The sequence below is a fragment of the Narcine bancroftii genome, chromosome 8 (genome assembly GCF_036971445.1).
Source record: "Narcine bancroftii isolate sNarBan1 chromosome 8, sNarBan1.hap1, whole genome shotgun sequence".
Taxonomy (NCBI): domain Eukaryota; kingdom Metazoa; phylum Chordata; class Chondrichthyes; order Torpediniformes; family Narcinidae; genus Narcine; species Narcine bancroftii.
In genome coordinates, this window is record NC_091476.1 from 161,324,401 (window position 1) to 161,346,116 (window position 21,716).

Sequence of the window (21,716 nt, forward strand, 5' to 3'; positions counted from 1 at the left end):
CGTGTCTGGGGGCTCCCGTTTCCTCCCACTGTTCGCAATTTACCGGGGGTATAGGTTAATGGGGTGGCACGGACACGTGGGCCTGTTACCCTGCTGTATGTCTAAATTCAATTTTAAAAATTAAAATCAGTACAATGTACTGACATTCTTACTTGCTGTGGCCCTACCATAAGATACACCAACAATAATATTAAATTTAATTCACATAATGTGTATGAGACAAAAGAAATGAGATAACAAATATAAAAGAATAGATAAATAAATATTCACAGTTGCATTTAGTGCAAAAAAGTGATGTTTAAATAATGCTGGAGTTTTGTTGGCCAATTCAGAAGACAATCGCTTTGATGGGTCGGAATTACAAAACAGACCAGATTGGGTCAGGATGACAGATGGATCCTTAATTTACTTTAAATTCTCAGCTGCCATGGTGGGATTTAACTCGTACTTCATGTTTATTCTCACAGGGAAACGCTGAAGGATGACCTTGTATTATGTGAGGTTTAGCTTTCTTTTTTTGCACAGTAATGGTTCTAGATCAAGGGACCAGAGGTTGAAGCAGGTCGTGTTGAGGAAACAGGGAGGACTTAGACAGATGAGGAGAAAGGGCAGGATAGCCTTGGTGAAGAAGGCAAATACAATGCTGGCATTCATTTTGAGAGGAATAGAATATAAGCAGGGATGTGATGTGGGGGAAACCTTACTTTGGGACCCTCATTTATGTGCTGATGTTGGAGAGGGTTCAGAGGAGATTCACAAGGGTAATTTGGGGATGAAAGGGTTATAAGAGGAGCATTGGACAGCTCTTGGCCTGTAGTTGGAATGTTGAAAGATATTGACAGAGTAGATGTTAAAAGTTTTTTTCCCCATGGTGAAAGAGTCGAGGACAGGGGTGGGCAACCTATGGCCCATGGGCCAGATGTGGGCCATGATCCAAATTTATCAGGTCTGGTGCATGGCTCCCCCCCCAATGTGTGGCTCACCTGCTCTCAGTGCATGGCTCCTCTGTTCTCAGTGCGCAGCCCCCCCACTCAGTCCATGGTCCCCTGCTCTCTGTGCTGGACTCTCCCCCCCCCCCCCCCCCGGCAAAAGACTATAACACCCTGCCTTCTCCTCCTATCTGTGCATAAATCCCTCTCTCTCTGTCATCTCTCTGTGACTCATCCTCTCTGTGACATGCTCCTCTCTCTGCGCGAGAGCCCCCCTCTCTTTGTGTGGCATTCCTCCTCTCAACTGTGATCTGTTTTGGGGTTAGTTTTCCATACAGGCTTTGGTGTTTAGCTGGATGAGGCAGATACAAATATGACATTTAAAAGGCGTTTGGACGAGAACTTAGATCGGAAAGGCCAAGGTTGATATGGATCTAATACAAGCAGATGGAATTAAAGTAGATAAGCATCATGGACAGCATGGTTAAGGTGGACTTATTTACCTGTTTCTGTGCAACTTTTGCTAGGCACATGAAATCTTTCCTTTGTTCTTTTAAGCAGTTAACTCTTTTTGTCAGAAATTTGCTTGCAGCTTTCTTTGAACAGTTTAGAAAGTTTATATATACTTCCTTTAGTGTAATTACTCTTTTTGGTACTTTGGTTCAGTGAACACCTCTCTGTTCCTCTAACTAATAAATCTCATCAAACTATTGCCTTCTTGAACTTTTCCCTCCCTCCCTCGACAGCTGTGTCACTCAAGATTCTTGCTTGCACATAAGAGGGGAATCATCTTTTCTATCAGTATTCAAATTGAATACTGGTTAAAGATCAAGAACTCTCAGGGGATACACTCAGGGGCCTCCTCACTTTGTTGAATGACTTTTATTGTCTTTCTGGATGTGAGTAGACAGCTGAAAATAAAAACGCTTAAAAGAGAACAGAAACCATTTTTACTTTTTCACTTAATTTATTAATTTGTAAAGTAGAATAATGTATCAAATCAGGAGGTAATATTGAACAGATTAATTTCTGTGAATCTACATATCAATTAGTTAATTTGTGCTGTGATGAATTGTTGCAAATTCATTTTAGCCACAGAAGCGTGCTCCAGTTCTGTAGCATGTGTTTTATCCCTTCTGCTTGAATCAAAAAGGGAAGGCATACCAAATTTTCTGTTGAGTCCTTGGGACAAGCAAATTCATGTTTACAAGGTGGTCATTATTACCAAGATCATCTGTTTATTATTTACATTATTGAACAAATAAGATCATCACTAATTTGTCTTAATTACTTATCATCTTAGATTTATTTTAACTCGTGGGATTATACTGAATTAAATGTTTGCAGAAATTCCTTTACAATTTTAAATTTAAATTCAGACAAACAGGCCCTTTCGGCTCACAAGCCTTGTGCTGCTCAATTAACCTACAACCTCCATATATTTTGAAAGGTGGGCTTTTATATAATAAATTTTTTTTTTTGAGATTTTCAGTTTGAGGAGATAAGAACATATTCATTAAGTCTGGTATAATACAATGTTATATGATGTCATATAGTGATTTCCCCCCCCCCTTTTTGATTATGTACTCCTATACTATTCATGTATTGTTTACCTATTGTGGCAGCTCACCACAAGGCAGGTGAACCGGCTCCGCTTGTAAGCCACGCGGCGAGGCAGCCAGCCAAAATGGCACCGTCGGGGGGCTTTTCCTTCCTTCCAGCTCGGGGCTCAGAAACCCGCGCTTGGGGACCACGTGATGCCCGGATGATGTCAGCGCCCTCCAGCACAGTTCTCAGCCTGCAATAACCTAGTCTGCTCACTGAGCTCAACCCATCTGGTTGCGTGTGTTATTGCAGGAGCAGTGTAGTTGCTGCTAAACTATAGCCTGCAGCTGACGTGGACATTTACCCCCTCCATAAATCTTCGTCCGCGAAGCCAAGCCAAAGAAAGAAAAAGAAAAAATAATATTATTATTTTAAAAATTTGAAAAAGGAAAGAACTACGAGGAGGCCAGAGATAGGCAGTTCATTGATTTTCAACCATCTTTGTATCATTATTAAAAGTGAAATGGAACACTCCAACAGCACTCAAGAAGCTTGACACCATTCAGACCAAAGCGGCCCATATGATTGGCATCCATCACCACCATCATTCATTCTCTCCTACACCAGTGTGCATATCATTGACAAAGTGCACTGTACTTACTCACTTGTGTATGTTACTTCAATTACACCTCCCAAGTGGACAACCTCTTTTACTCAGGGCATGGGCTGTGGGCTCATGGCAACACAAGCACTTTTGTTTCCTTCGAGGTCGCACACAATCTTGACTTGAAATTATATTGTGATCCCCACTTTGTTGCTGCATACAAAATCCTGGAACCTGTTACCCATTGTGGGAGTGGTTTTTTTTAAAAAAAGGACTACAGCAGTTCAAGAAAACTGGGATAAGTAATAAAGCAAAACCCAGATCATACAAAGTAATTTTATGTAATGATTTATTTTCTCACATTAACCTTCCACTTAATGAAATGCTTTAAAATTTGTGTCATGAATTCACATCAACTTGTAATTATATTAACTGCACCCTTCTCAAATAACTTCCTAACAGATTCTCAGAGGGAAAACATCAAGACACAGTTCATTTTGAAATCTATAGATTTGCAATGGACAAATTTAATGTTATCAACAATTGATTTTGTTTTAGTTACAAAATCATTAAAAAAAAAACAAATTTAGTATTTGGCCAATTAACTTGCCAGAGGTAAAAATATAAACATTTTATAACCACTTACAGCACAGAACAGGCCAGTTCGGCCCTACTAGTCCATGCCATAACAAATCCCCACCCTCCTAGTCCCACTGACCAGCACCCGGTCCATACCCCTCCAGTCCTCTCCTCTCCATGTAACGATCCAGACTTTCCTTAAATGTAACCAATGATCCCGCCTCAACCACGTCTTCCAGAAGCTCATTCCACATCCCCCCACCCTTTGTGTAAAGGAATTTCCCCTCATGTTCCCCTTATAATTTTCCCCCTTCAATCTTAAACCGTGCCCTCTAGTTTGAATCTCCAACGTGCCCCTGTCATTAGACCCCCTGCAGTTTGCATATAGATCCAACCGCTTTATGGATGATGCCATTGCCACTGCCCTCCATCTAGCCCTCACCCACCTGGAGAATAAGGACACAATGTTTAAATGCTGTTTATTAACTTCAGTTCGACATTCAACACGATCATACGTCAGTACCTGATAGGGAAGTTGAGTCTGCTGGGTCTATACACCTCCTTCTGTAATTGGATTCTTGACTTCCTTATGGGGAGACCTCAAGCAGTCCGAATCAGTAACAGCACTTCCAAGACCATCACACTAAACATGGGGCCCCCGCAGGGCTGCGGGCTTAGCCCCCTGCTGTTCACTCTGCTGACTTACAACTGCAGCAAAACACAGCTTGAACCACATCATCGAGTTCACTAACGACACGACCGTGGTGGGCCTTATTAGCAAGAACGACGAGTCAGTGTACAGAGATGAGGTGCAGTTGCTAATGGACTGGTGCAGAGCCACCAACCTGTATCTGAACATGAATAAAACAAAAGAAATGGTTGTCGATTTCAGGAGGGCCCAGAGGGGATCACTCTCCGCTGACCATTGAGATCACCAAGAGTATCAAGTTCTTGGGTGTGCACTTGCGGAGAATTTAACCTGATCCCTTAACAACAGCTCCACAGCCAAGAAAGCCCAGCAGTGCCTCTACTTCCTGCAAAGGTTGAGGAAAGTTCATCTCCCACCCTCCATCCTCACTAGATTCTAGAGGATGTATTGAGAGCATTCTGAGCAATTAGATCACTGGCTGGTTTGGAAGCTGTACCACCTCAGACTGTTAGTCCCTGAAGAGGATATTGAAGTCTGTGGAGATCAATGGGGGCTCTCTTCCTACCATGTCAGACATCTGCAACACACGATGCATATGGAAAGCAATAAACATTGTGAAGATCTTCACACACCCCTCATGCAAACTCTTCTCCCTTCTGCCAATTGTAGGAGGTACTGTAGCACACGGGCTCTTATCTCCAGATTGGCCAAGTTTGTTCCCCACCCCCCAAGACATCAGGCTCCTGAATTCCCAGAACATATGTGGACGATCTACCGTGGACTTTTATTGTGTATGTCTTAATACTTTAACTTCTATTTATGTAAATCTTCTCCCTGGTCCTGGACAAATGTTCTCTTGCCTTTACTGTGCAATGCAAGGTGACTTGACTTGAGGTGAGGACTTTATATTTAGAACTGGATTGGTTCCAATATACAAGATTAAATGTACGGGATTCATGAGGGTGCTGTTGGCAGGCTGGGCTCCCAAAAGGCCTCGGATGTTAACAGCTGTGGTTCAGAATCGGGCTAAGGTGTGTGAATTGAATGCTGGAGCTCAGGTTCACACCTGACAGGCCATGTGACTATGGAGGATATGGGAGGGATGGAGATAGTAGTAGCAATCAAAGGAGATGGTGTGATCCATAGACACTGGATGAAAATGAAGAGACTCTTTTGTTTCTCTTTCTCTTGGAGGAGATGTCAGATTTGTGATGACTCTTTTATGGGTAAACCAAAGTAAACAGATTTTGTACATTATGCACATGACAATAAAAGAATCCAAACTTTATACTGTGTAGCAATTTTTCTCCCTGCCTTGTCTTGCATATGGAAAAAAGTTGTTTATTTTGGATCTATTCAGAAATCAATAGCTTCAATAGCAGAGAGGGGCATAAAATATGTTTATGGAGAGGGAGAGTATGTTGTTATGAACTAATAAAATCTTATTAACACTAACAAAAGTACAACAATGGAAGATTCACCAGACAATGGTAAATCCAAAACAATAGTTTTTTATTAAACTATTAATAACATAATATTTCTTATTTATCTCTAAACTTAAACCTATCTCAAACCCCACTATGCACAGACGTAAGTGTGTGTGTGTGTGTGTGTGTGTGTGTGTGTGTTAGAGTCCAAACCCATTACTGCTTAAACTTGATTCTGAAAAAGTCCAGTTTGAAACATATTGTTGAACTTTGAGGATCCTTTTTAAATTGTGATTCAAAAGTAATTATAAAGCAAGAGTGAAGCACAGAATTTATTTAAATTGTTGGTTAAAAGCAATAACGAACTATTTGTTAACATTCAAGTTCTTCCAAACTCACAAATCTTGTTAAGCCATTTTTCAGGAAGAGATTTCTTCTTAATCTTAGAACCATAGAACATTACAGCACAGAAAACAGACCATTCAGTCCTTCTAGTCTGTGCCAACCATAGTTCAGATAGTCCCAATAACCTGCTCACATTCCATAACCCTCCAGATCGCTCCCATCCATGTATTTATTAAGAATCAAGATCAAGTCTGCACCCACCACATCAGATGGCAGTTCATTCCATACTCCCACCATCTTTCCCCTTTCACCCTAAAGCCACGTCCTCTTGTATTTATCTCTCCTAATCCAAGTGAAAAGAGCCTATTTGCATTTATTCTGTCTATACCCCTCATAATTTTGTAAACCTCTATCAAACCCTTATTCTTCTTCGTTCCTAACCTGTTTAATCTTTCCTTGTAACTCAACTCCTAAAGAATCAGCAACATCTTAGTAAATCTTCTCTGCACTCTTTCAATCTTATTGATATCATTCCTGTAGCGAGATGACCAGAACTGCACACAATACTCCAAATTTGGCCTCACCAATGTCTTAAATAATTTCAGTATTACATCCCAACTCCTATACTCAATACGTTGATATATAAAGGCTAAGATGCCAAAAGCTTTCTTTATAACCTGTCCACATCCGGCGCCACCTCCAGGGAACAATGTACCTGTATCCAGAGGTCTCTTTGATCCTCTGCAGTCCTCAGTCCCCCTACCATTTACAGACTATGTCTTTCCTTAATTTGCTCTTCCAAAATGCAATACGTCATACTTTTCAGCATTAATCGCCATCATCCATTTACTGGCCCATTCTCCCAGTTGGACCAGATCCCTCTTCAACTTCCTCTATCTTAAGAGTCACATAGTCTCCTTCCACGATGAGGCTGCACTCTATTTTCAAGAAAGGCAGTCAGAAAGTGGTCTCCCTTTCAAAATCCACTTATTTCTGTATTCCCCTTTTATAAGGAGTAACACATAACAGCATCAATTCTGGTTACTGCAATTCAACGCTGTCTTTTACAAGGGTCCAACTCCTGTGTGTTCCACAGGGTGTTGACTGCAAATATATTTCTCAAAATCACAAGACATTACATCATCAATGAAATCAGTCTAAATTTCTGGAAACCATGTGACTGGAATCTTTAACAGTTGACAGCTCCAGTTTCTTGGAACCCATAATTCTGGTTTGCAGATGTCACAACTTCAAAAGATGAACTCACTTCCAAATGTGTTGTTCCAAACCCGCTACATTACCTAAAGGCATATTTATAAGAAATAAAGCTTAACTTTAACCTAAATATTAACACATATCCATTACAATGTTAAAAAATGCCCATTCTGCAGCAGATTTTTTTTCTCTTGAAAGCACTCTCCCCACTGCCTTATTAAACTCTTGATGAGTATTTTTGTCATTAACTGTTTTATCAGGCTTTCTTGTTTAAATAGATTGCATTCAAATTATACAGATATAATACAATGAATACCAAATAATTTTCTGTCTCATAAATCGGTGTTGCATCCTTAACTTGCTCTTTTTGAAATAAGTACCACATACTATTATTACCTTAGTTTTTAATGATAAAATGTGATTCTAATTACACCGAACCACAAATATTTTGCTTCCTGAAAACTTTTGGGTGTATTTTATGGATTTTTGGGCTGCAGATCTTGAAATCACCTTAAAATTTTCCTATCGTTTACGGTTTAAAAAAAATTTTTTGGTGTGTTTTCCTTCCTGCCCTATCTTGTCTACTTCAAAACCATGAAGTGACTGCATTCACACTCTGACTTCTTCCCTGCTGATCCTGGTGCTGTCAGTGACGAACATGGTGAAAGGTTCCACCAGGACACTGCGACCCTGGAAACACGGTATCGGGGCAACTGGAGTCCTATCAGTGCCTGGCCGACTATTAACAGGCACTGGCATGAGAGGCATCAGATGCTGAGTACAAAGGAAAGTCAGCGGCGAAACATTTTAGGTCAATCTGCATCATTAAACATGCCGAATCCAATAAAAGTTAATTTAACGATACAAACAGATCTGAAATGAACTTTGTGTTCAGCTTGAAATGATCGCCCATTTTTTTCTCCCACAGGAAGCAAACCTTTTGGGGGGGGGGGGGGGGGGACTTGTCCAGTCAGGGGGTCAATTTCAGGGAAGGGATTGTACAGAAAGTGTTCATACAACCAGCCTTTAGCCTCATTGCCTCTCCATCCTCGTGGCGCCACACGATGCTTTTCCGCTCTCCGGAAGCATCACGAGCGGGTTCCTCCCAGAAGCCGCGTCCCGGCAGAACGGGCTCTCCCGCGCGGTCCGCCCGGCGCACATCCACTTCCAGGTCGAACGCGCGCAACTGCTTCCGGGTGGCGGTCGGGTCAGAAACGGCGGATCATGGCTGCTGACGGGGTGCAGGAGCAGGTTTTAAAGCTGCAGGCTCGCCTGTCAGCGACTCAGGAACCCAAGAAGGTAAAGGATGGCCTGCGGCCGGGGGTCCGCGTCAGCTCGGGGCTCTGCAGTGGGCTGAGGTTTGGGGAGGGAGAGACCCCACCGACATTAACGTGCCACGAACACAGCGTTTGACTGTCGCTTGTAAAACCAGCCTTTCAATCTATTAATTAATCATAAACCAAACTATTGGAAAGCAGCAGGTCAGAAGCCAGCGACGGTGCGCTGGGCTGTTCACCAAACTCCGTTTATAAAACACGCATGATACGAATGTGAAAGAATCTCCATTCTGTGGTGCAGGAAAGTGATGACCATTGTATTCTTTGCATTTCACTGTTTGATCTTGTTAAAATAGTAGATTTGCATTGCCTTGCTTTGAACGAGCTGTCTGGCCCATTGCTGACATTAATTTGTGTAAATATGTTCTGACTCATTATGCAGTGGTGCTTTTCTAACCCAAATTAGTGCCTGCAAAAAAAAAAGGTAGTACTTTGATTTTTAAAGTTACGCTGATTCAGCTTGTGTTAAATGGTAATGATATGATCAAATACAATGTGCATCTGGCCCTGAAATTCTTGCTTGCTGCAGCTGAGCAGGTACTTGTAAAGAAGAACGAATTAAATTAAACGAGTCAGTAAATGCATAAGACAAATAATAAACATGAACAGAAATTATTAATATTGTAAATTCCTCCAATTCTTAATTACAGAAAAAGAGGCAGACTTTTGTCAGGGTTTGACGAATACTGTTGCTTGATGTCCTGCGTTGAAGGTAGACTTATGTGAGAAGTGAGAGAAAATGAAACTCGTGCTTAAAAATCACAACCTTTTAAAATTCCTTGATATTTTTGTCATTGTAAATGAAAAAGCTGACTTATCAACTGTGTTGTGATGCATACTGTAAGTGTTGCAAAATAGGGCTTTGTCCTTCTCTGTGCTATCTAATTGAACAGCTGACAATCTTGGATTTACGTATCTACTTAAGATTTGCAGTGTATCATACCATTATTTATTTTCAGTTTTCAGCTACAAATTGTGCAGAAAGGATGTGACTAATGTTCTGATTGATTAGTTCCTCCAGGAGTCATGGTTTGGGTGTCTGCTTTTGTGCTGCTTTCAAATAACTAATTGGTTTGCTTACCTACATCAACTATGTATCTAATCAACTTTGTTTCTTTGGAATTACAATAGCATGTGTAAGTAAAGCAAAATAAAAACACCAAGTTTTCTTTCTTCAGGTACATTAAATTAATTATTTGCATATTTACAATAACATAACATTTTTAAACTAATATTTGCTTTTACTGATGTTGCTTAAAAGTGATATCTGATAGAAACTGACATAATTTCACATGATTGGACGTGTTTTCCAGATTTAAGAATCTATTAGTACGCCACAATGCTATTGTGCCTATACTGGATACTTGTACATTTGATTTCCCAACATTAAGAAGCTTAGTTTGCTGATGTTAAGATTTCTTGTGAAAAACATTCATTGAAGTTATCTTAGATTATGTGATATTTTGGCTTCCTGAGTCAGAAGATTTGAGTTCAGAAGCAAAATCCTGCCAATGTTAGAAATGTAAAAAGAAATACTCAAAAGTCAGGTAGCAATTGAGAGAGAAGCAGCATTAACATTTTCTAGAATAGTTCAAGACACATTATTCCTTCATTAAAGCCTGCAAATGTATTATTAATCGATTTATTTACTGCTTATTGGAGTTTGTAAGTCAAACCGTGGAGGGTGGATGGGGAAAATGGAATGGTTGTTAAGTGCCAATGTTTAAGGTAAAGGTTCCATTATTGTCATGTAATACTACATTTTGAATGAAACATACATGAAATTCTTTAACTTTGTCTACCTTAAGGAAGACAGAGAGTCACCACATTGTCCAGTGCCTCTCATAGAAATGAGGCCCCAGGAAGGATCAAGCTTGTGACCCCCCTGGTTTACAAGACTAGTACTCTAACCACTGAACTATCAGAGCATTGTGGGCCTTTTTCTGTTTCTGCTTCTTTACCACCTGTGTCCTTAATATCTCAAATCCAAAAAATAATGAAAAACTGAGGGATTATTTCAGTGTTTCTAGTTGGATAACAATAAAAAATGAGATACTAAGCTAGAGGAAGGAAAATAACTATTTATAAATTTCATATAATGCAAAAATATTTTGACTGGTTGATCACAATAAGAAAAAGTACCCAGTTGTGGGATTCATCATTGTTTGTTTCTTTATTATTATATACTTTTCTAAATTTAAATTCTCAACAGTTGTCCAGGTGGGAATATTAATTCATGGGGGATTCTTCAACAGTTGTTTTTTTCTGTGACATACACACTGAAGACTTGGAGACTTTTTAAATTCTTTCCAGGGTTGCTGGCCAGTTTTATTGCCCATCCCTATTGCCTTTAGGAGAGTATGAGTATCAGTTCCCATGCCGTATATATTCCCAAGTCTTAGTTCCAGGAACTGGATCCAGAGTTTCGGTTGGAATGGCAAGATGGTATGCACCTTGAAGGGAAGATAGCTGCTGTTGTGTTACCATGGGTCTTCATTTCATAGCGATCTTGTACATGGAATGGATGTTGGTGAAGTTGTGATGAGTTGCAGGAATGCACCTTCCAGGCATATCAAGCAATCACTGTGCACAGGTGGTGGAGGGAAGGAATGTTTATGTTGGTGCGCATAGTTTGTTGATTAAATTGGCTGTTTACTTTTCTGAGTATTGTTGGAGCTGCACTGATTTGGATAAGTAGAATTCCATCATATACCTGGCATGTCTTGCAGGGGATGGAATGTCAGGAGGTAATTACTTACTTCTAAATTCTCAGCTTATGAAGACCACCTTGTACAAGAAAATAAGAGATTGTTGTAACCAAAGAGCGTTGATTAGTACAGCACAGAAACAGGCCCCCTAGTCTGTGCCGAAGTATTATTCTTCCTGGTCTTACTGACCTGCACCCTGACCGTAGCCCTCCAATCCATGTACCTACCCAAATTCATCTTAAAAATTAAAATTGAGCCCAAATTCATCACTTCAGCAGGCAGCTTGTTCCACACTCCCACCTCTCTGTGTGAAGAGGTTCCCCCTAATGTTCTGCCTAAACCAGGGGCATCAGTATGTTAGTGGTTGAATGGTGGGCCACACTGATTCTACCATAATTAAATAAATAAACAGACAAAATAAATAAATGGAATGAATATGATGATGCATTTTAGGTCAGGGAAGGCATCTTCAGATTTGGAAATGCACCAAAAATCATGTTAGGCATTGAAGTGACACAATTTAAAAAAAAAAACCATAAAAATCAAAAAAGGAGAAAAATGAGTCACATTGAAAACAAAATAACTAACCCCAAAACAGACAGCAGTGTGAGAGGGGTGAGGCTGTCACACAGAGCAAGGAAGTGACAGAGAGAGGGAATTATTCACAGATAGGGGGGGGGGGCACAGACAGGGAGAGGGATTCACAAACAGAGAGAGGGAGTCCAACCCAGGGAGGCAGATCATTGCAGAGAGACAAGGAGTCACACAGATTCTCTCTCTCTCACACAACACACTCTCACATACAGAAGCAGGAAGTGGGAGAGGATTGCACACTGAGATAAGATGAAAGAGGTGGTGTTGCAGAGATAGGTGGATTCACACAGACATGGGCCTCAAGCAGAGAAGACACAGCAGGATGAGGTCATTGGAGAGGGGGGAGAATGACACGGGAGGGGAGTCTCGCGCAGAGGGTGGGGGTGTCTCCAGCGCAGAGGGTGATGGGGTATCCTCAACAGAGAGTGGGGGAATCTACAATGCACAGAGAACGGGCCAAGGGAGCAGCGCACAGTGGTGGCAGGGTGGGGAGGGAAGGGGGAGCTGCACAACAGGCTGGATAAATTTGCGGCCCATGGGCAGTAGGTTGCCCACCCCTGATCTAAACCTTTCCCCTTTCACCTTTAACCCAAATCCTTTAGTTTTTATCTCACCTACCCTCAGTGGAAGAAGCCACAAAAGTATAATAATTTTCCCTCATGATTTTATATACCTCCATCAAATCTCCCCTCATATACAGTCTAGGGAATAAAGTCCTAACCTGTCTAACCTTTCCCTCTAACCCAGTTCCTGAAGTCTGGGCAACATTCTAGTAAATCTTTTCTGCACTCTCCCCATCTTATTGATACCTTTCCTGTAGTTAGGTGACCAAAATTACACACAATACTCCAAATTAGGCCTCATTTATATCTTGTACAATTTTATCATAACATCCCAACTCCAATATACAGAACTTTGATTTACGAAGGCCTCAAGGCCAATATGCCAAAATCTCTCTTTACATCCCTATCTACTTGTAACGCCACTTTCGGGGAATCGTGTATCTGTATTCTCAGATCCCTCTGTTCTACCACACTCCAGTATTTTAAATAAGATCCGTTTTAAAGTGTTTGTATGTGACCTACACTAAAACCTGCCCCAATTTATCTCCCAGAAACATATTTATATTCTGTCATACTTTCCCCCTTAAAAGGAATTTTAACTCTGGAGTTAAAATTCAGTTATAACTTAACTGTTTTTAAAATCATTAAAGAGATAATAATACACAATATCTTTGGCTTGGCTTCGCGGACAAAGATTTATGGAGGGGGTAAATGTCCACGTCAGCTGCAAGCTCGTTTGTGGCTGACAAGTCCGATGCGGGACAGGCAGACACGGTTGCAGCGGTTGCAGGGGAAAATTGGTAGGTTGGGGTTGGGTGTTGGGTTTTTCCTCCTTTGCCTTTTGTCAGTGAGGTGGGCTCTGCGGTCTTCTTCAAAGGAGGTTGCTGCCCGCCAAACTGTGAGGCGCCAAGATGCACGGTTTGAGGCGATATCAGCCCACTGGCGGTGGTCAATGTGGCAGGCACCAAGAGATTTCTTTTTTTTTTTTTTTTTTTTTAATTTTTTATTTTTCACACCATAAATCACAATAGCCATGATATACACTTTTTCTTTTCCACACATTTACAGTGACTTTTTCTCCCTCCCCCCTCCCTCCTCCCAAGCCACCCCCCCATCCCCCCCCCTCTCATCCATTTTAGTTATACAATCTAGGTTGCATTAATTCAGTTAGACAATGTTGTCATTCAACAAAAATACACCAGAAATTCTACTGAGTCCATTTTTTTCTTCTCTTCTCCTTCCATCAACTTAGGTAATGTTTGTTCCCGGTAGGTTTTCGCTATTGTATTTAATGTAAGGCTCCCATACTTGTTCGAATATTTCAATATTATTTCTTAAACTATATGTTATTTTTTCTAATGGAATACATTTATTCATTTCTATATACCATTGTTGTATTTTCAAATTATCTTCCAATTTCCAGGTTGACATAATACATTTTTTTGCTACGGCTAGGGCTATCTTAACAAATCTTTTTTGTGCATCTTCCAAGTCAATTCCAAATTCTTTATTTTTTATGTTACTTAGGAGAAAGATCTCTGGATTCTTTGGTATATTGTTTTCTGTTATTTTATTTAATATCTGATTGAGATCATCCCAAAATTTTTCTACTCTCTCACATGTCCAGATTGCATGAATTGTTGTTCCCCTTTCTTTTTTACATCGAAAACATCTATCAGATACTGTTGGGTCCCATTTATTTAACTTTTGCGGTGTAATGTATAGTCTGTGTAACCAATTATATTGTATCATACGCAGCCTCGTATTTATTGTATTTCTCATCGTTCCAGAGCATAACTTCTCCCATGTTTCCTTTTTTATCTTTATATTTAAATCTTGTTCCCATTTTTGTTTAGTTTTACCATTTGTTTCCTCATTTTCCTTTTCTTGCAGTTTAATATACATATTTTTTATAAATCTTTTGATTAACATTGTATCTGTAATCACATATTCAAGGTTACTTCCCTCTGGTAAACTCAAGTTGCTTCCTAATTTATCTTTCAAGTAGGATCTCAGTTGGTAATATGCCAGCGCTGTATCTCCCGTTATATTGTACTTATCTCTCATTTGTTCAAAGGATAAGAATCTACTTCCTGAAAAACAATTTTCTATTCTTTTAATCCCTTTTTTTTCCCATTTTATAAAGGCAAGGTTGTCTATTGTAAAAGGGAGTAGCTTATTTTGCGTCAATATTAGTTTTGGTATTTGGTAATTTATTTTATTTCTTTCTACATGAATCTTCTTCCATATATTGAGGAGATGGTGTAATACTGGAGAAGTTCTATGTTGTACCAATTTTTCGTCCCATTTATATAATATGTGTTCAGGTATCTTTTCCCCTATTTTATCTAATTCTAGTCTCGTCCAGTCTGGTTTTTCCCTTGTTTGATAAAAATCTGATAGGTACCTTAATTGTGCGGCTCTATAATAATTTTTGAAGTTTGGCAATTGTAAGCCTCCTTGTTTATACCATTCTGTTAATTTGTCTAGTGCTATCCTCGGTTTCCCCCCTCTCCATAAAAATCTCCTTATTATTTTCTTTAACTCTTTGAAGAATTTTTCTGTCAGTTGTATTGGCAATGCCTGAAATAAGTATAGTATCCTTGGAAAAATGTTCATTTTAATACAGTTTATCCTTCCTATCAGTGTTAGTGGTAGCTCTTTCCAATGCTCTAAATCGTCCTGTAATTTTTTCATTAGTGGATTGTAATTGAGTTTATATAATTGGCCTAGATTTTTGTTTATTTGCACACCTAGGTATCTTATTGCCTGCGTTTGCCATCTGAATGGGGATTCCTCCTTAAATTTTGAGAAATCCGCGTTATTCATAGGCATTGCTTCACTTTTATTTACGTTTATCTTGTATCCCGACACTTCTCCATATTCCTTCAATTTCTTATATAGTTCTTTTATTGATAGTTCTGGTTCTGTTAAGTACACTATCACATCATCCGCAAACAGACTGATTTTATATTCCCTGTCTTTTATTTTTATTCCTTTTATATTATTATCTCTTCTTATCGATTCTGCTAGTGGTTCTATAGCTAGCGCAAACAATAATGGTGATAGTGGGCATCCCTGCCGCGTTGACCTGCTTAAGTTAAATTGCTTTGATACATGTCCATTTACTGTCACTTTCGCTAACGGTCCCTTATATAATGCTTTAATCCAATTAATATACTTCTCCGGTAAACTGAATTTTTGCAATACTTTGAACAAGTAATTCCATTCTACTCTGTCGAAGGCCTTCTCTGCGTCTAAAGCAACTGCTACTGCCGGTGCTTTATTTCCTTCTACTGCATGAATTAAGTTAATAAATTTACAAATATTGTCTGTTGTGCGTCTTTTTTTGATAAATCCAGTTTGGTCTAAATTTACCATTTTCGGTACCTGTTCTGCTAATCTGTTCGCTAATAGTTTAGCTATTATCTTATAATCTGTGTTTAGCAAAGATATTGGTCTATATGACGCTGGTGAGAGTGGATCTTTCCCTTGTTTTAGTATCACTGTAATTATTGCTGTTTTACATGAATCTGGTAAGTTTTGTGTCTCATCAATCTGGTTGATTACATCCAGGAGGGGCGGTATTATTAGGTCTTTAAATGTTTTGTAGAATTCTATTGGGAGTCCATCCTCTCCTGGTGTCTTATTATTTGGTAAATTTTTTATTATCTCTTGTATTTCTACTGTTCCAAATGGTTCTGTTAATTTATTTTGTTCCTCTATTTGTAGTTTTGGTAGTTCAATTTTAGTCAAAAATTCATCTATTTTCCCTTCTTTCCCTTCGTTTTCGGTTCGGTATAATTGTTCATAGAATTCTCTGAAGTTTTCCTTAATTTCTTTTGGATTATATGTAATTTGTTTGTCTTTTTTCCTTGTTGCCAATACCATTTTCTTAGTTTGCTCTGTCTTAAGCTGCCATGCTAGGATTTTGTGTGTTTTTTCCCCTAGTTCATAATATTTCTGTTTTGTCTTCATTATATTCTTCTCCACCTTATATGTTTGTAATGTTTCATATTTTATTTTTTTATCCGCCAATTCTCTTCTTTTGGTTGTATCTTCCTTTATTGCTAATTTTTTTTCTATGTTTATTATTTCCCTTTCCAACTGCTCTGTTTCCTGATTATAGTCCTTCTTCATCTTGGTTGCATAACTTATTATTTGCCCTCTTATGAATGCTTTCATTGCGTCCCATAGTATAAACTTATCTTCCACTGATTCCGTATTTACTTCAAAGTACATTTTTAATTGTTTTTCAATAAATTCTCTAAAATCCTGTCTTTTAAGTAGCATGGGGTTTAATCTCCATCTATACATTCTTGGAGGGATGTCTTCTAGCTCTATTGCCAATAACAGGGGTGAGTGGTCCACCAAGAGATTTCTTTAGGCAGTCCTTGTACCTTTTCTTTGATGCACCTCTGTCACGGTGGCCAGTGGAGAGCTCGCCATATAACACGATCTTGGGAAGGCGATGGTCCTCCATTCTGGAGACGTGACCCATCCAGCACAGCTGGATCTTCAGCAGCATGGACTCGATGCTGTCGACCTCTGCCATCTCGAGTACTTCGACGTTAGGGATGAAAGTGCTCCAATGAATGTTGAGGATGGAGCGGAGACAACGCTGGTGGAAGCGTTCTAGGAGCTATAACATGTTTTAATAATGTAACCCGATGTTGAGAGTATATATTTCAATGCACGATCAATTTTAACATTTTGACAAACAATCTGCTATCACATTATTTATACCTCTGATATGATTAATTTGCAGATTATATTCTTGTAATATTAAACTCCAGTTTAACAATCTTCTGTTTTTATTCTTCATTTTATTCAAAAACACCAGAGGATTGTGGTCAGTAAATATCACAATGGGTTCATGAGAGGTACCGAGATGTACATCAAAATGCTGCAGAGCAAATATTATAGACAACAGCTCTTTCTCAATGGTGGAATAGTTCCTTTGATGAACATTGAATTTTTTTTAAAAGTAGGCAACTGGATGGTCAATTTTTTAATGTTTTTGTAATAAAACTGCACCTGCTGCTCCCTCACTGGCATCCACTGCTAAAGAAAATGGTCTGACAAAATCATTATTTTGTGGCAGCGCACATCCTCATGGCAAAACGGCCCCACTTGTATCATCACATGATGGGGCAGCTCCAACATCCTCCCAGCGCACACCCTGGGCAGCGATTATGACATCACAATGCACCAGGTGACTGAGCTCATGCTGCCCTTAAAGGGATGCGTTGAATTTGAATGAAAACAGTTGTTAACGGCCATTGGTGTGGGAGCAGTGATTTCCTTCAGCTCCTGCAATCGCCACAGAGATGACCCCGATGGGCCCAGACGTCTATCTGTACTCAGTGAACGATGGACGCAGCCGAGGTGAACGCTGTAGCCTTCAAACTTCCCCCTCGCCCCCCTTTCTGGCCCCATCGCCCATGGACATGGTTCGGGCAGGCGGAGGTACAATTCCACCTCTGCAACATCTCAGCCGATGCCACAAAATTTTACCACGTCGTGGGTGCGCTGGACCAGGACACAGCGGCGAGAGTGGACGACATCATTCACCGGCCACCAGCAGTGGGCAAGTATATTGCCCTCAAAAAATCTACTCCTGGAGAAGTTTGGCCTCACTCCCCAGCAGCGTGCTTCTAGGCTCTTACACCTGGATGGGTTGGGGGATCGCAGCCCCTCAGCCTTCATGGACGAAATGCTGGCCCTGGCGGAGGATAATGAACTGTGTTTCCTCTTCCGTCAGATATTCCTTGAACAGATTTCTGAAGCTATCCGGCTCCATCTGTCTGAAGAGGACTTTTCCGACCCCTGCAAGGCCACAGTCTGGGGAGGTGCCCTCTGGCGTGCAAAACAGGAGAATGAGGCAGCTCTCAGCCACGTCTCCAAGCCGGGGCCCTGCCGTCCTCAGGATACCCTCAAGCACAAGCCGGAGGAAACCCAGTCAACATGGTGCTTTTATCACCAGCACTGGGAAGTGAAAGCCCGCAAGGGCCGCCAGCCCTGCGACTTCCAGGGAAATTGCCAGGCCAACCGCCGTTGATGACTGTGATGGTTGGCCACGTGAACAGCCTCCTTTACATCACTGATAAGTGTCGTCCCCCGCCCCCCCCCCCCCCATAGCACTGGAAACTCGAACCTCCAGTCAAACGCTGCGGGCTGCCAATGGTTCCGCGATCAAGACCTATGGCACCCGTAGGGCACAGATACAGATCGGGGCTGAAAAGTTCACTTGGAGGAGTTCGTCTTGGCCTCGGTGGGCATTGCGCTGTTAGGTGCTGACTTCCTAAGGGCTTACGGTCCGCTGGTGGATGTGAGGGACAGGAGGCTGCTCAACACTCGCACCTTTTGCTCGGTGTGCCTGGGCACGGCGGACAATGACAGACCCAAAATCGCCACGGTAGCTACCGTCACAAATGAGTTCACTGAGATCTTCAGTGAATTCCCTACCAACCTGGAGCCACGCTTCGATGTTGCCTTCCCCGCCATGGAGTTTTCTGTCACATCTCCTCAAAAGCCCCCCCCCCTGCTGCATGCCAGAGTTAGACAGCTGCACTGGAGAAGCTAAAACAGGCAAAGGAGGAATTCTCCAGGCTCCAGGAGTTGGGCATCGTTCGGCGGTCAGACAGCGCTTGGGTGGCACCACTGCACATGGTCCCGAAGTCATCAGGGGGTTGGAGGCCCTGCGTAGACTACAGACGGCTAGAAGACGCCATGACTCCAGATAGTTACCCGGTGCCACATATCCAGGATTTCACGGCCAACCTCCATGGCACGCGGTTCTTTTCAAAAGTCGATCTGGAGCGCAGGTACCACCAGATCCCGGTCCACCCCGATGATGTTGGAAAAACCGCCATTATCACCCCTTTTGGCTTGTTCGTATTCCTCCGGATGCCGTTTGGGTTGAAAAACGCGGCCCATACATTCCAGCGCCTCATGGACGCAGTGGGTAGGGATTTGGACTTTGTCTTTATCTACCTAGATGACATCCTGGTAGCCAGCCATGAAGAGCACAAAGCCTATCTCCGTACCCTGTTCACACGGCTGGCAGAATTCGGCCTCACAGTCAACAAGGCCAAATACCAGTTTGGGAAGCAGACATTGCAGTTCCTGGGGCACACCATCTCAACATTTGGGGCAGCTCCGGCACCAGAGAAAGTGGAAACCATACAGCGTTTTCCCAAACCCTCCTCCCTCAAGGGCCTGCAGGAATTTGTGGGAATGGTAAATTTTTACCATAGATTCATCCCCAACGCCACCAGCATCATGTGCCCTCTTTTCGTGCTGATCACGATGAAAGAGGAGACCCTGGCCTGGTCAGAGGAGGCGGACGAGGCCTTCGTTGCAATGAAACAGGCCCTTGCAGAGGCGACTTTGTTGGTGCACCTGCACTCGGAAGCACACACGGCACTCTCGGTTGACGCTTCAGCCACGATGGTCGGAGGAGTACTGGAACAGTGGCTAGATGGGCAGTGGTGCCTGCTGGTTTCTTTCAGTAAGCAGTTGCGGCCGCTGGAGCTTAAATACAGTGTGTTCGACCGGGAGCTCCTGGCGCTGTACCTGGTCATCCGCCACTTCCGATACTTCTTGGAGGGAAGAACTTTCACCATTTTTACTGCCCCTCACCCAAGTACTGGCTATGGCCAAGGACCCATGGTCAGCCAGGCAACATCGCCACCTGTCCTACGTGTCTGAATTCCCTACAGACATCTGGTACTGGGCGGGCAAGGACAATGTAGTCGCAGATGTGCTCTCCCGCTCAACTCGACTACGCGCAACTAGCGCAGGCCCATCAGCACGACGCCAAAACTCAAGCTCTCTGGACCGCCATCTCAGGTCTCCAGCTTGAGGATATCCAGCTTCCTGACTCCACCCACCCGCTGCTCTGTGACACCTCCACTGGCTCACCGCGCCCAGTAGTCTCACAGGAGTGGAGGGCTAGGGTCGTCAGCTCTATCAACGATCTCGCCCACCCCTCAGTAAAGACTACAGTGCGTATGGTGGCGCAACGATTTGTCTGGCATGGCCTCAAGAAGGAGGTGGCAGTGCTAATCCGCAACTGCATCAGGTGCCAGACGTTTAAAGTCCACAGGCACACGCAGACACCTGTTCAACATTTTGACTCGGCAACGTGGAGGTTCCAGCATATCCACGTGGATGTCGTAGGCCCCTTGCCGGTGTCCAGGGAGTCGTGGTACCTGTTTACCTTAATGGACAGAGCAACCTGGTGGCCGGAAGCCATCCCGGTCCGTGAGGCGTCAGCGGAGCCCTCGTCAGCTAGTGGATCGCTCATTTTGGCGTGCCGGCGCACATCACGAGCGACAGAGGCACCCAATTTACATCCGCACTATGGTCGCAGCTGGCGAGGCTTTTAAGGGTAACATTACACCACACCATGGTCTACTACCCACAGTCTAACGGGTTTGTAGAGAGGTTCCACCGACACCTAAAGTCTGCTCTGATAGCAAGACTTTCTGGCCCCGACTGGGTGGATGAGTTGGCCTGGATTTTCCTTGGGATTAGGATGGTGCCCAAGGAGGACCTGCAAGCCTCATCAGCAGAAATGGTTTACGATGGAATTCCCTGCCAGGCGAATTCTTTGGCCCGGAGGCCGAGACAACGCACAACAAAAGTGAGCGGCTCGTGGACCTCCGTAAACGACGATGCAACCTAACTCCCGCCGGCCCCATTGCACCACGGCACCTGAGTATCCCATTGACCGAAAGATCTGGATGTGGCGCAATTTGTGTTCGTCCGGAGAGGACCACAGAGGGCCCCGCTGTAGTCCCCATACGAAGGGCTGTACAAGGTTCTCTGGCGGTCAGGTGGGACTTTCACGTTAGATGTGGGGGGCAGGGAAGAACTGTTTACTGCGGATTGCTTAAAATTTGCTCATTTAGACTTATCACAGCCGGAGTACACTTTGGAGCATAAGCAGCCAGTTTTGTTTTGGCCATCTTGAGCTTGAGCTTTCATCAACCTTTTCAAAAAGCTGAAAATATGTATCTCCCTCATCAAAAGGAGGAACTAGATTTACCTCTCTACTAGCCAAAACCCTCTCCCCAGGAGTTACAGCTTCAATATCTTACTTCTCTCCATCTCAATTTTTAACTTCTCTAATTGAAACTGTCTGTTTCTTTCAATTTCCTCGCTGTGTCTTTCAGCTCCCTCTAACTCATATATCCTCCATTTTTCAGTTCATA

The 21,716-nt window shown here is 42.2% G+C and overlaps 1 protein-coding gene across 8 annotated transcripts in view; it reads left to right on the forward strand.

Moving 5' to 3' along the window:
- Nucleotides 1–8,498: 8,498 nt before the first annotated feature.
- eloa (elongin A) overlaps nucleotides 8,499–21,716 on the forward strand; it is an 88,514-nt gene continuing 75,296 nt past the window's right edge. For 2 of the 8 annotated variants that reach the window (XM_069895710.1, XM_069895713.1), the window contains exon 1: nucleotides 8,499–8,592. In XM_069895710.1, coding sequence (XP_069751811.1) covers nucleotides 8,518–8,592 — 75 coding nt within the window. In that variant the 5' untranslated portion in view covers nucleotides 8,499–8,517. Of the gene's footprint in view, nucleotides 8,593–9,280; nucleotides 9,343–20,498; nucleotides 21,339–21,716 lie in introns of those variants that run through there. The other 6 variants (XM_069895708.1, XM_069895709.1, XM_069895714.1 and 3 more) reach the window with 5 other exon arrangements.